Here is a 14,234-nt window from a genome sequence, read left to right on the forward strand (position 1 = left end):
ATAACAAACCCACTAATCACAATCTGGCTTTAGCAACAAAAAGGTTGGGTCAATACCTGTCCATGCTCACGCAAATGCACATGAATCTTTACTTTTCTTGGCTACTGCCTTTTGAATTATGGAGCACCTTGTGGTGGAAAAATAAGTTGAGAGGGGGGGGGTTCAGGGGTGGTCCCAGGGTAAGGCTGCTGAAGAGAAGGATTTGTGGGCTATGGAAGTTCTCAATTTACGAGCTGAGAAAGGGGGTACGTATAAGACTACTTTAAACTATTTAGAAAACTTTTTTTGCTTTTGGTACCCACTCAGAATGCAAGAGAAGAGACAACAAGAACAGTGCATTATGACCAAAACTCAGAGCGCTGCAGTTATTCATTTAATGGGTTGTGAGGAAAGACCGGATGTTAGAGATTTGTAGATTGGAAATGGCTCTGTTTGTGATCTGAGGTACAGTAATCGAGTCCACTGATGAATCTTGTTGAATGCTTGTTAAACGATGCTTAGATACGAACATGTATGAGGTAGAAAAAACTTCAAAAATATTTGGAATGTTATTGAAAGAAGGTTAAATACATGATCAATGTTGCTCTCTTTGAGAAACACAGCGAGTGGCATTGCTTTCAAGAAGTGGTAGAAGGGAGAACAAACATGTTGCAGAAATCCAAGTGTAGGAAACCATGATGATCTTGAAATTTAGGCTAATGAGGCCAAACCAACTACTGTTCATCCTTGCTTTATCGGATTAATGTGTACTTGAGACTTTAAAGTGTCCATTTCTGTTTGTAGTCCCTTTTATTTAAAGTTGCTTGTTATTGGTATAATGGTGAAGAATAAAAATTATTATAGACCAGAAGATCCTGGGGCACCACACTCAACTAGCTTGGAAGTTCTCGGTCTGTTCTGTATAAAGTAGGCGAGTCATATGAAATCCCTTTTAAGTTTCTGAACTGAGTACAGCCTAGCAAGAGTGGCATTATTGTTCGGGCTATTTTATTAAAATTTCTTTTTATTGGTTACAACAAACGATAGTACAGATTTCACAGATAGTGCAGCGTTGAAGTCACTATAATCATTAACGCAGAACACAGACGTTGATTGTAATAAATAATCCCTTCCCTCGGTAAGAGTGTTCTTAAATTTCAGGGTTCTAGTTCATCTGAGGAGGCTTGCGATGGTAATCTGGGTGGTGTACATATATTCCCCCTGTATGCATTCCATTTACCCCATATTTGCATCCACTTTCTAGGGCACCCCCTGGTGCATACACTGTTTTCTCCTTATTGTTCGGGCTATTGAAGACTACTGACAGATCGCAAGTAAGCAACGGAAATGTTTTCTGTTATCAGATATCCATTATGGTTCTCATGACCAAATGAGCAGTCAATTTGCCCCTACTTCGAGGTAAGCCTGCCTGTGTTATCAGAGTGCATTGTTATTGTAAAGTCTCTCTTTGACTGCTTACTGTTTTCTGCATTGGGTTTTCATGAGAAATAGGAAGCCGACCCCGCATTTCTCCTCTGTCTACATCACAACAGTTCTTAAAAAATATTCTTACTTTTCAGAGATGCTCAAGTCAAGATCATGGAAAATACAGTTACCAACGCGGAGCAGTACTTTGGGCAGTTCTGTACGATAATGGCAGCATACACGCGCAAGACGGCGAAGTTGCGAGACAAGGCTGATGAGCTGGTGAAGCAGCTAGTTGACTATGCGAATACAGAAAGACCAGAGATGAGAACTGCAATCAAGAACCTAGCAGATGATTTGGCCAAGGTGCAGGACTACAGGCAAGCAGAGGTAAAAAAAAATAAAAAATAAACATTTCTTAGCATGTTTAACTCTTGCCCTCTTCTAAATCATTCAAATTTAGTATTCGTATGCCATCAACTTAATTAGTGCACAATCTGGGTCAAATTAGCATTTCGTTTTTATGCCTGACCTACAGACTGCTACAACACTCTTACCAGCCTCAGGAAATAAAAAAGTGATAAATAAACAAAAATGTTTAATACGTATGTGGACACGTTGAGGAAATTTAAAAGGGCCCTCTTGATAAATTGATATGTTAATTTACTTTAGACATCCACCCTCCACAGCATAAGGCATGAAGCAGTGGGTTATCCCAGTTCAGCCAGTGAGTGATAGCATTTTTATCCAAATCGTATGCCCATCCACCTGAAAAATTGTACCTCATTGCCTGGGCTGATGGGCTATTACCTACTTTGTCAATTGTTTTAGACATCCTTTTGTGTTTAAACCATTTTGGTTACAACATTTGAAAGCCAATAGTACTTGTTTTGTTACTTTTTCTTTTCCTATGACGTGCATTAAAACCAAAAACGGGTTTGTACCCCCATTTGCTAGAGGTACCAATGCTGTTTTATTTAAGATATTTTTCATTTAAATTTATGTTTGAAAGCGCATAGCATTTACGTTTGTTTTCTTTACATTTGTGGCACAGGATTGCAATGAAAAAAGGCGCCAGTTTCTGAAGGCCAGATCTATTGTCTTTTCCAATGCTTGCGCTATCCTGCTTTCAGTAATGCATGAACACAGGGGTGTGGAATTTAATAAAATATCTACTTGTCCATGGGGCAGCTTGATTCATAAATCTACTTGTCCTGTATCAAAATCCACTTGTCCCTTTTGTGCTATGTAATGCGGAGACAAATTATGGCAGCAATCTCATTATAAATGAGCGCTGGAATAGCCTCTCTGATTATACCAGGGTTCTTTCCAAAGTAGGGTTTGAATACTAGCAATTCCCTTATGTTGCTATGTTTCCGCAAATCTGCATACTAGGTCTGAAGGTATTGGTAAGCAAGTTCCAGGGTTGGAATGACTGAGTCTGTGCAAACCTACTACCTTGCAAGATTTAAGGGTTTTCACCTACTCTTCTCTTATCTTTTCCCATACTGAAAAGGGTTGGAAGTTTACTTCTGACAATGGTAGACATGCAACATCTTCCAGGGTTGGGGAAAAAGTGGTTGAAGTGAAAGTTATCTCGCAAACACTCAGATTTTCGCCTGAGAAAATCTACACCTGCATATTTGCTACATGAAGTTCACAAATATTTTCTAGGAGTACTATTTCTTGGCCTGCTTCTGCAAAGTCTTGTGAATTCAGGAAACCTGTATATCTGCCCTTAATGCAAGCACGTGTTCACTTTTGAGACTTTCTTTTAATATTAAAGTGGATCTGGGGTTAAGCATGACCTATTGTGATTATTAAAATTCCGTCTCTCTCTCTCCCTCTATACACAGTTATTTTGCTCAGTGCAAATAACTACTGTGGCAATATGTGCTTTTTGAGACCAAAATCTGTTTTTGCTTTTGCCAATGTTTGTTATAATGACGAGGGCCCGGCAGCTCCCACACCAATAAGGTTTCACAAAAACCATCCCAAAACAAGTCACGCATTGACAAAACCAAAAGGCTGACCAACAATTTCAGACCCACTGGCTTTACCAATGCTTGTTTATTTGTGTTTCCCTTAATCTTATGAAAACTGCTTACACTGATTTTTCATTATGAATATTTTTGGGAAATACTGGCATACATCAACACATTTTACTAAACGATGCTACAAAGAAATGTTACCTAAAAGTTTACAGTAGTTTAGCTAAATGTTTTTTTTGTATTTGTTTGCAAACTTATTTTGAAAGCAAATAATCATCAATCTTGCTTTCCAGTTTCTGCAAATATTTGCATCTAATCAGACCATTCTGGGAGCATTATACATAGCCTCATATTGCTAAACATTCAAGAAATTGTGTACACATTTTTATACTGGAACCACTTTCAGTAGTGCAGTCTGAGCTTACAACATTTACCAAGAGCACTCATCCTAATAATAAATACTTTGCATTAATGAACCATAAATAAAAGTTTGAACAGCATTAACACATGGACACAAATAATACCTTAACTGCAGACAGTGCCTTTCCCTAATGTGGTACTGTAAACTGGCAGCCAAAGGGTTTGTGCTGTAGGGGGTTGGGCCTACTTGTCCCAAGGACAAAATGCACATGAAAACGTGTTGCCTTTGACCCTAAACAATATGTCCTGGGCTGTAGGAATTCCACATCCCTGCTGAACACAAGCTGTGTCTTTTTTGGCCTAATAAGTTAGATTACCCAATGAAAACAATTTCTTTATTTGGCTTTATACCAAGTCAAGGAGTTGAGTTTTGTTTGATTTTCTTACTTAGGACAGTTTCTTCTGAATCACTGTGCTATTTGATAGGTGAGCCTTCAGTGGTTGTAAGAAATATTGACAGAACAGTTGAAGTTGAAAAGTGTGATTTATGCCTGGCGATTACTTCTAGGCAGTTGAAGGGGAGGTCTTCTCTCTTGAGACCTAGGCTGGTCCTCTAGGGGAAAGAACGTTTAGCCTTAGGGTTCTGACTCTGGGAAAGATATTCGTAGCTACAGAGCGTGAAGAGATCCTTTAAAGAATATGGCATTGCTTTTGTTCCTCCTTTTGATCGACCGTGAAATACGAAATTGAAATGTTTAACCACAAGAGGTTCGCTGGTACCATGTTCAGCCTCTACACTCTAATTTTTGAGGAGGACATTATCCCTAATTTGCCTGCACTGCCTTGAAGTTGAAGCGCCATTTGAATCAAACATGATTTTAAACTTGAGTTCAGCCTTGCTATCAGATTAATTTTATCCGTGTGCTCAGAAGAATCCTCAGTCCTTGTCATCAACACTCCAGCAGAGGCCTCGGGTACCAACCTCTGTCTTTTCAGACGGAGGGGTCTTTAAAATGAAACCTCATAACATCATATATTAAGATGAGGCCCACACAATCTGTTTATTGAGCTTATTTTTCCTTGGTCCCCGGAACCCATCTAATTGAAATTGATACTATGACCTTCCATGACGTCTCATAGTATGGAGAAATCTTTGCATCACTTCTTCTACTCTGCAAGTTTAGATTGAAATTACTTTAGAAACCTCATCATTTAAACCACCCACAGCACCATCTATGTCATGACCTGTTTTAGACCATGATAAATGTATATTTTAGTCCAGCCACTACCCTTTACCAGAGAAACAAGTAAGATGAAAAACTGTAGTCACCAGATCAGTACTCTCTGTTGAACGGCAAACTCCAGCCAGTGTCTGATTGTCTTTACTTTATCCAAGAGATGTAATGTAGCTTTGTAATGCACTTCCCATGACAAATGAGTGACACCCAGCAGCTACAAGCCTTCATGAGCAAGTACAGCGGTTCTCCTTAACCTTCGTGTTTGCAAGTGTAATGCAATGGAAATAAAAAAAATCGATCGATCAGGATTTATAAAGCATGGCAAATCACCCGCAAGGCTATCCAGGCACTGAGAATCTTTTTGCTTCTGGCTTGTTCAGTTGAACAGCCAGATCTAGAGACCTTTCCAGAATTTCAGAAGAGACGGTGAGGTCTGGAGGTGAAGGAGGAGGTTGTTCCAGTACTGGGCAGCGAGGTAGGAGAAGGAGCGTCCTCCACTGTTTCAACAGATGCATGGGGGGGAGGGGGGCGGGGGGGGGGGGTGGAGGTCGCGAGGAGAGCGAGGCGGGAGTGCAAGTGTCTGGAGGGCTGATGGAAGTTCATGTGGTGGTTGATGTATGCTATTCCTTGATTGTGAAGGGCTTAATAGATGTAGATCACCATCTTCAATTGACATCCCTTCTGAATGGGGACCCAGTGAGGCTTATTGAGGTGGGGTGGGATGTGGGTCCATCTGGTGAGGTCGAGGATGAGTCTGGCTGCTGAATTCTGTATGGTCTGCAGTCTCTTCAGGAGCTGAGTTGTGATTCATACATAGAGTGGATTGCCGTAGTCCGCTCGCTGGTGACTAGGGCTTGAGCGACAGTTCGTCTGGTATTGACAGGGAGCCATCTGAAGATTTTCCAGAGGAAGAGTGAGGAAAAAGGCAGATTAGACTGCATTGATCTGGCGTCTCATGGTGAACTGGCGATCCAGGATAATGCCAAGGTGCAGGCGTGGTCTGTCAGAGTGGGTGAGGGTCCTAGTTTGGCAGGCCACCAGGAGTCGTTCCACTGGGAAGTTCCTCCGGTGAGGAAGGAGGCGATCCATTTGAGGACATCTCCTTGGATTCCAATCTGACGGAGCCTCTTGATAAAGTTGTGGTGAGATAGGGTTGAGAATGCTGCCCGAGAGGTCAAGGAGGATCATGGCTTCCGTTTCTCCCTGGTCCAGGAGGTTTCTGATGCTATCTGTGCAGCAATCAGGTCTGTTTTGGGGCTGTGGTTGGTGTGGAATCTGGACTGGGAAGTATCCAGAAAATTGTTGCTCTCCAGGTGTTTGAGTTAGCGGTTGATGACTTTTAAAGGACTTAGGCCAGAAAGGCCAGCAGAGAGATGGGACTGTAGTTCTCGAGTTCGATGGAGTCGGCAGACTGTTTCTTGATAAGTAGTTTGACTTCTGCGTGTTTCCAATTTCTTGGAAGTTGGCCGTGGTGATGGGTGCGTTGAAAATGACTGTGAGCTTGTTGCTGATCTTCTTGCTCCAGAGGGTGAAATTGTGGTGGGGACGGGGGTCAATGGGTGCTCCTGAGTGAACTTAGTTTGTGACTGCTTTAATGTTCTGTGTGGTGAGCTGATCACAGGCTGTGAGTAGGAGATTGGGGGTTTGCATCTTTGGGAGTGAGGAGGCTATAGAGGTCTTAGGGGGTAGGTTGAGGTTCGAAGTTTTTGTACATGGTGGTGATTTTGTTGTGGAAGAAGTCAACCAGGTGTTGCAAAGTTCCTGGGAAGGGGTGATGTTTTCGGTTGCTGAGGGGTTGGAGAATTCGGACGATGTTGTTGTGGTTAGAGCTGGCTTCTATGTGTTCGACCAGGGCGCTCTTTTTTTTGTCTTTTAGGAGTTGGTTGTATTGGCTGAGGGATGTCTTGAAGGTGGCTCCGTCCGTGGGCTCCTTGCTGGTGCACCATTACTTTTCTAATCGCTTGCAGTGGCGTTTCGTGGTTCTCATTTCTGTGGTGTACCAACTGGCCTTTTCAGTGGATCTCTTGAGTGTGGTTTTGTTGACGGAGGCAACATGGTCGACCTCAGTGGATGATCCAGGTGCAGACGTTCTTGACAACCTGTTCCACATTGGTTGCTATGTCAGATTGGGAGGTGTTGAGCGGGTCGGTCCACAGGTTCTCTGATGCTTTGTTCCAGCTGCGGTGTGAGGTGCCGGGCTGCTTGGTGGTGGTGCCAGGCTGCTTGGTGGTGGTGCCGGGAGATCCTTGATGGTGAAGTGGACGATGGCGTGGTCTGTCCGGGTGAGCTCGGTGACATGACTGTACTTGATTCTGTCGCTGCCCGTGAAGATGCAGTTAAGTGTGTGTCCTGCGATGTGTGTGTGTGGGGTAAGTGACTAGTTTGGTGAGGCTGATGTTAATGCTTTCGAGGAGGTTTGCGGTGTTGGTGTCATTAAGGTCATCTAGTTTGAAATTGAGGTCTCTGAGGGGATGTAGTGTTTGAAGTCTATGGTGAGTGGGGCAATGAAGTCTGGGATAGCGTTATAGAAACTGCAGCGTGTTCTTGTAGGTCTGTGGGTGAGGGTGCCTCTGATGGTGGTTTTGCCGCCAGTTTGGAGTTTGAAATCGAGATGTTCAATGATCGGGTTGGTGTCGTCTGTGGTGGTGCAGTAAATTTTTCTTTGTGTATGAGGGTGATTCCGCCTGCTTGTTTGTTGATGCCTTCCCAGTGTGCTATCTTGTGGTCGTAGGGGATTGCTGAGCCAATATCTGGATCAGATGGGCAGTTAAGCCAGGTCTCCGTGAGGAAGAGGACGTCGGATGTGAGAGAAGTGATGATGTGAAAAACAATGGTTGAGGAGGGTCAAGGGGACTATATTTATAGACCATCCAAACTCAATACCCCTAATCAAACTACAACGAACACAAAGAGTTGGAGGGTCTGTTTAACCAACAGAGCTGAGTCTATAAGGTCCTGCTTAGGAGACCACACTTTTGAATTGCACTAAACCAGACCAAGTGGTCACATGACACAAGTGTATGATAGATATCCTATCAGCCCACCCATTTGGCGGAGCCTCGTCATGTAGGACGTCTAACCAGGGTGGTGAGTCCAAGCCCAGATGAATTGGCCAGACAACACACACTACTGGTTCATATTGTCAAAGTGTCCATGCCACAGAGTGGTGCTGAAAAAGTGCAGTGCAAAACAGGGAGTGAAATAAGTGATGTTAAAATGACGGTTGAGGCAAAAGATTTTTTTTTTATTGATATTCACCAGGACTCCAGGTTAAAAAGAAGTGTAGAACAGTGTGAAAAAATCACTGTGATGCTTTGCTGTGTTATGGATTAGGCCAACATGTTTCTGCCAAAGGTGAAACTACACCAGCATTCTTCAGGGCCAGATACAAAAGATATTGCTACTGCAAAGATACACTGAAATATTTTGTGTAAAGTGAAAAATGAAAAGGACAGACCAAATTGTTTGTTAACGAACTGTCCAAACTACTGGAGTGGTCATATAGACCATCCTACTGTATCCTCCCGAATCAGTAGTTGATAGAGGATGTGATCCTGTAAATGGAAACAAAAAAACAACAACTATTGTTTGTTCTTAAAACATAACAAACTTGTCACGTTGTAAGGACCATTTAATAGACTCAGCTGGGCTAGTCCCTACTAGGACGGCCAAACAAAGTAAAGGTTGCATTTAGAGTAAACCACCAGTCATTGCTGAACATTATTTTCAAACAAAGTATAGAAGACTTACCCAGCGATATGTGGGAGTCAAGCCTCACCTCACCCGGCAACGGCTCGGAGATTGAGGCCCCGCTCTATGCACAGAAAATAAAATAAAGCGTGTAAGCCTAAGTGACTCAGAGGTCTGTAAAGTAACCCTGGTCAATGTTAAGTTATACAATCTGTGCATGTAAATAACTGGTTGTATGCCTGCCCTCACCGATCGCTGTCCCATGGAGATCAAGAGAAGGTATAACTGGTAGACAAAACTAGTGTTTAATCTCTGACTGGCTGGGTCAACCAGGAGTGAATACCCCTATTAACCAAGTAATAATTATCAAGTTGTCAGCTTGTTGACCACTCAGAACCCTCACACAGTCAAGAGATAGAAATAAACTGTATGGCTCAAAGATGACTGTTAAAGGGTAGTGAGCCTGAGTGAAAGGACCTTAGCCCTATACTTGACTGTAAGAGGACACAAATAAAACTAAACCTACACCTATAACCATGATCTGATGGTAAAGAAAAGGTGAAAAAGCTCAGTCTTAAGGTCCAGCTGGGAAATTACGTCAGCCTGGAGGGATTTAATCTCAGAGTCAAAGTGCTTGAGAAGAGACCCTCAATAAGCCTAAAGAGCCTAGAGGAGCGTGCCACGATCTGTCTACTCACCTCTCCGTCGGTACCTCTCGGCTAACACCAAAGCCGAAGGGGAGGCAACGAGGAGAGGTGAGGCTCGTGTTTTTATACCCAACCTAATTGGGAGAAAAGGCAACAGCTGTCATCCTATCGCTGTTGCCGATGTTACTCAGAACCATGCACTGCGCATGCGCGGCAGTGCGACACATCTCGGCCCGCTGTATCCAAAGCACCGAGCATGCGCGATGATGTAAAGCAAGCCACCGCATACAGGGGGTGTGTCCGTAGCGGAGCACGCACAGGGCATGCGCGAAGAAGTAGAGCAGGCCTAAGGTTAGGTGTAAATGCGCCCTTAGTGCGCGCCTGCCCAGTGGCGTGTAAACAATACAACAGATGATAGACTAGCGGAGGACATAGCGGTACTTCGTTTGCCCAACCACTGCCAAATGTCCGTGTCACCCGGGACAGTCTCAAGCAAGGCGACATGGAATTATGTGAAGCGCTATAAGCCAGCCCAAAATCAGGCGTAGTCATGCATAATCACGCCCCTGTCACAGAAAAGTACACACTCAAGGGATAATAAATACCGGGCGCTACGCCCATATATAATGCGCTAGTGTTCATAGCATTGATCGAAAATTGTTCAGTCTACAGTGCAAATGTAGGAGCAGTGTGTGAAAAATATATAGAGGGCACATTGTGCTAGAATGTTAATCTATATATAAAGAATGGGTCTAAACCACGGTAGATTTGATCACTGTGAGTTAGAGGAGTCCTAACCTTTAGCATCAAAGCTAGCTGAACCCATAGCTAGAGTTAAATGGACTCAACAGCAGAGCGACCAAAGCCTAACCTGGTTCTTGTTTGCCTTCAAACGAGGGTCTAGCATCAGAGATAGCCTGGTCCATACAAGACCGCGGACACAGAGGAAGGAAACCACTACCACCCTGGACACCATCTGGAATACCACTCCGGTTCAAGGGCACTACCCCTGTGGTAACTGTACGTCTTGTCCACAGACCCTCAAGACCCTCTCCATTGACATCGGAACTTCTAGACCGTGGAAGTTGTTTAATCATACCAACTGCAACTCGGAGAGATTGATCTATATGATCACATGCCCGTGTGGTCTGGCTTATATCGGACATACCACCAGGAAAGTTAAGCTTCGTATCAGCGAACATAAGAGCACGATACGGTGCAATAAACAGTCCACCTGTCTGACGAACCACTTTCTAATCAAGAAGCATAAAGCTGATGACCTGAGGTGGGTGGTTTTGGAACAACCATTCATCCCACCACACATAACAGATGTCTCAAGGTTTCTTTTTATCAAGGAACAGCGCTGGATTTTCAAATTGAAAACTGACGTATCGGGGTTGAATGACAACATACCTTGGGTGTCCATTTGACCATCTGGGATTCTCCAGGGACGCCATCTCTTATAAATTATCAACCCTGTACACTCTTAGATAGCTTTACTTACACTTTACATGATGTAGATCCTCTTCAGTGACCATACAAAGTGTAGCACACGTCAGTAATTTGTCAATATTATTCCAACATGCCAAAAGAACCAGGTTAGGCTTTGGTCGCTCTGCTGTTGAGTCCATTTAACTCTAGCTATGGGTTCAGCTAGCTTTGATGCTAAAGGTTAGGACTCCTCTAACTCACAGTGATAAAATCTACCGTGGTTTAGACCCATTCTTTAAATATAGATTAACATTCTGGCACAATGTGCCCTCTATATATTTTTCACACACTGCTCCTACATTTGCACTGTAGACTGAACAATTTTCGATCAATGCTATGAACACTAGCGCATTATATATGGGCGTAGCGCCCGGTATTTATTATCCCTGGAGTGTGTACTTTTCTGTGACAGGGGCGTGATTATGCATGACTACGCCTGATTTTGGGCTGGCTTATAGCGCTTCACATAATTCCATGTCGCCTTGCTTGAGACTGTCCCGGGTGACACGGACATTTGGCAGTGGTTGGGCAAACGAAGTACCGCTATGTCCTCCGCTAGTCTATCATCTGTTGTATTGTTTACACGCCACTGGGCATGCGCGCACTAAGGGCGCATTTACACCTAACCTTAGGCATGCTCTACTTCTTCGCGCATGCCCTGTGCGTGCTCCGCTACGGACACACCCCCTGTATGCGGTGGCTTGCTTTACATCATCGCGCATGCTCGGTGCTTTGGATACAGCGGGCCGAGATGTGTCGCACTGCCGCGCATGCGCAGTGCATGGTTCTGAGTAACATCGGCAACAGCGATAGGATGACAGCTGTTGCCTTTTCTCCCAATTAGGTTGGGTATAAAAACACGAGCCTCACCTCTCCTCGTTGCCTCCCCTTCGGCTTTGGTGTTAGCCGAGAGGTACCGACGGAGAGGTGAGTAGACAGATCGTGGCACGCTCCTCTAGGCTCTTTAGGCTTATTGAGGGTCTCTTCTCAAGCACTTTGACTCTGAGATTAAATCCCTCCAGGCTGACGTAATTTCCCAGCTGGACCTTAAGACTTAGCTTTTTCACCTTTTCTTTACCATCAGATCATGGTTATAGGTGTAGGTTTAGTTTTATTTGTTTCCTCTTACAGTCAAGTATAGGGCTAAGGTCCTTTCACTCAGTCTCACTACCCTTTAACAGTCATCTTTGAGCCATACAGTTTATTTCTATCTCTTGACTGTGTGAGGGTTCTGAGTGGTCAACAAGCTGACAACTTGATAATTATTACTTGGTTAATAGGGGTATTCACTCCTGGTTGACCCAGCCAGTCCGAGATTAAACACTAGTTTTGTCTACCAGTTATACCTTCTCTTGATCTCCATGGGACAGCGATCGGTGAGGGCAGGCATACAACCAGTTATTTACATGCACAGATTGTATAACTTAACATTGACCAGGGTTACTTTACAGACCTCTGAGTCACTTAGGCTTACACGCTTTATTTTATTTTCTGTGCATAGAGCGGGGCCTCAATCTCCGAGCCGTTGCCGGGTGAGGTGAGGCTTGACTCCCACATATCGCTGGGTAAGTCTTCTATACTTTGTTTGAAAATAATGTTCAGCAATGACTGGTGGTTTACTCTAAATGCAACCTTTACTTTGTTTGGCCGTCCTAGTAGGGACTAGCCCAGCTGAGTCTATTAAATGGTCCTTACAACGTGACAAGTTTGTTATGTTTTAAGAACAAACAATAGTTGTTGTTTTTTTGTTTCCATTTACAGGATCACATCCTCTATCAACTACTGGTTCGGGAGGATACGGTAGGATGGTCTATATGACCACTCCAGTAGTTTGGACAGTTCGTTAACAAACAATTTGGTCTGTCCTTTTCATTTTTCACTTTACACAAAATATTTGAGTGTATCTTTGCAGTAGCAATATCTTTTGTATCTGGCCCTGAAGAATGCTGGTGTAGTTTCACCTTTGGCAGAAACTTGTTGGCCTAATCCATAACACAGCAAAGCATCACAGTGATTTTTTCACACTGTTCTACACTTCTTTTTAACCTGGAGTCCTGGTGAATATCAATAAAAAAATAAATTCTTTTGCCTCGACCGTCATTTTAACATCACTTATTTCACTCCCTGTTTTGCACTGCACTTTTTCAGCACCACTCTGTGGCATGGACACTTTGACAATATGAACCAGTAGTGTGTGTTGTCTGGCCAATTCATCTGGGCTTGGACTCACCACCCTGGTTAGACGTCCTACATGACGAGGCTCCGCCAAATGGGTGGGCTGATAGGATATCTATCATACACTTGTGTCATGTGACCACTTGGTCTGGTTTAGTGCAATTCAAAAGTGTGGTCTCCTAAACAGGACCTTATAGACTCAGCTCTGTTGGTTAAACAGACCCTCCAACTCTTTGTGTTCGTTGTAGAAGTGATGATGTCCCAGATCTCAGTGGCGTCCTTGTAGAGAGATTGTGCGTTGAACAGCAGACAGTGGAGTTGTTCTGAAAGGTGGGGGTGGTCATTGTGCATGCAGGTGCTCCAGTGTTGCAGGGAAAAAGATAGTGCCTGCAGGAGAAATGTCTTACAGTGGAATGAGGAGAGTTGCAGCAGTTGTTAGATAATATGGGGTACAGGGCTAGGAGTTCAGTAGTGGAGTAATGGAGTGTATCCAGATTGCCAGCGCTCCGGACACTGGGGCGCAGACGGACTTACCACACCACTAGCATGCCCTCTGCTCACACCTGTTATTCGGCCGTGCTGTGGCTTCCATTAAGTAGGTCCTGGGAGGAGGTAGGGTTGCAGGGCTGGCGGGAAGTGACAGGGGGAGTGGCAAAAAAATGGGAAAAGCAAGCGGCGAGCCAATGCAGTTACAGCAACACAAAACAGCAGGAAATACACTGGGGGATTTAAACAGACATTGTAATATGGTTGTTTTAAATACTGCACTTTAAAATATGACTGGACATTTAAGAACAGGCTTAAGTGGTTATTATGATTAAACGAACAGTAATGGATTCACAAGACGACTACTAAGTGTGTATTAAAACAAAACAATAGAAAAAAGCTAACGAAAACAATTAAGAGTAGGGGTGTAAAGCAAAAACCCTGCCAGAGGCTAGTGAAAACGATAACAGTCAGTGGAGACTAAGCAAAGACGATTACAACAGGACTGAAAGTGGGCTTAAGGAAATGGGCAAAAAGGCAAGATGGGTGGCTAGGGAGTCGCAGAGGTCTTGCGATGACAGGATGTCATTGGAGTTGTAGATGGGGTTGTACAGTTCCTTCACGATGTTGAAGAGCCCTTTGCTGTTGTGTGTGTTGTTGTCAATGCCTTCTTTGAAGGAGGTCCTTTTGGCGGTACAGATGAGTTGGTAGTGTCTGCGGATGGTTCTCTTGTAGGCTGCATTGCTGTCCGG

The 14,234-nt window shown here is 43.8% G+C and overlaps 1 protein-coding gene across 1 annotated transcript in view; it reads left to right on the forward strand.

Moving 5' to 3' along the window:
* The window catches only part of CIBAR2 (CBY1 interacting BAR domain containing 2), a 129,898-nt gene that overhangs the window by 23,900 nt on the left and 91,764 nt on the right, over nt 1-14,234 (forward strand). Inside the window, exon 2 of the mRNA XM_086945877.1 lies at nt 1,560-1,794. Coding sequence (XP_086802003.1) covers nt 1,560-1,794 — 235 coding nt within the window. The remainder of the gene's footprint in view (nt 1-1,559; nt 1,795-14,234) is intronic.

Source organism: Lissotriton vulgaris, chromosome 12 (assembly GCF_964263255.1).
Source record: "Lissotriton vulgaris chromosome 12, aLisVul1.2, whole genome shotgun sequence".
NCBI classification, from domain to species: domain Eukaryota; kingdom Metazoa; phylum Chordata; class Amphibia; order Caudata; family Salamandridae; genus Lissotriton; species Lissotriton vulgaris.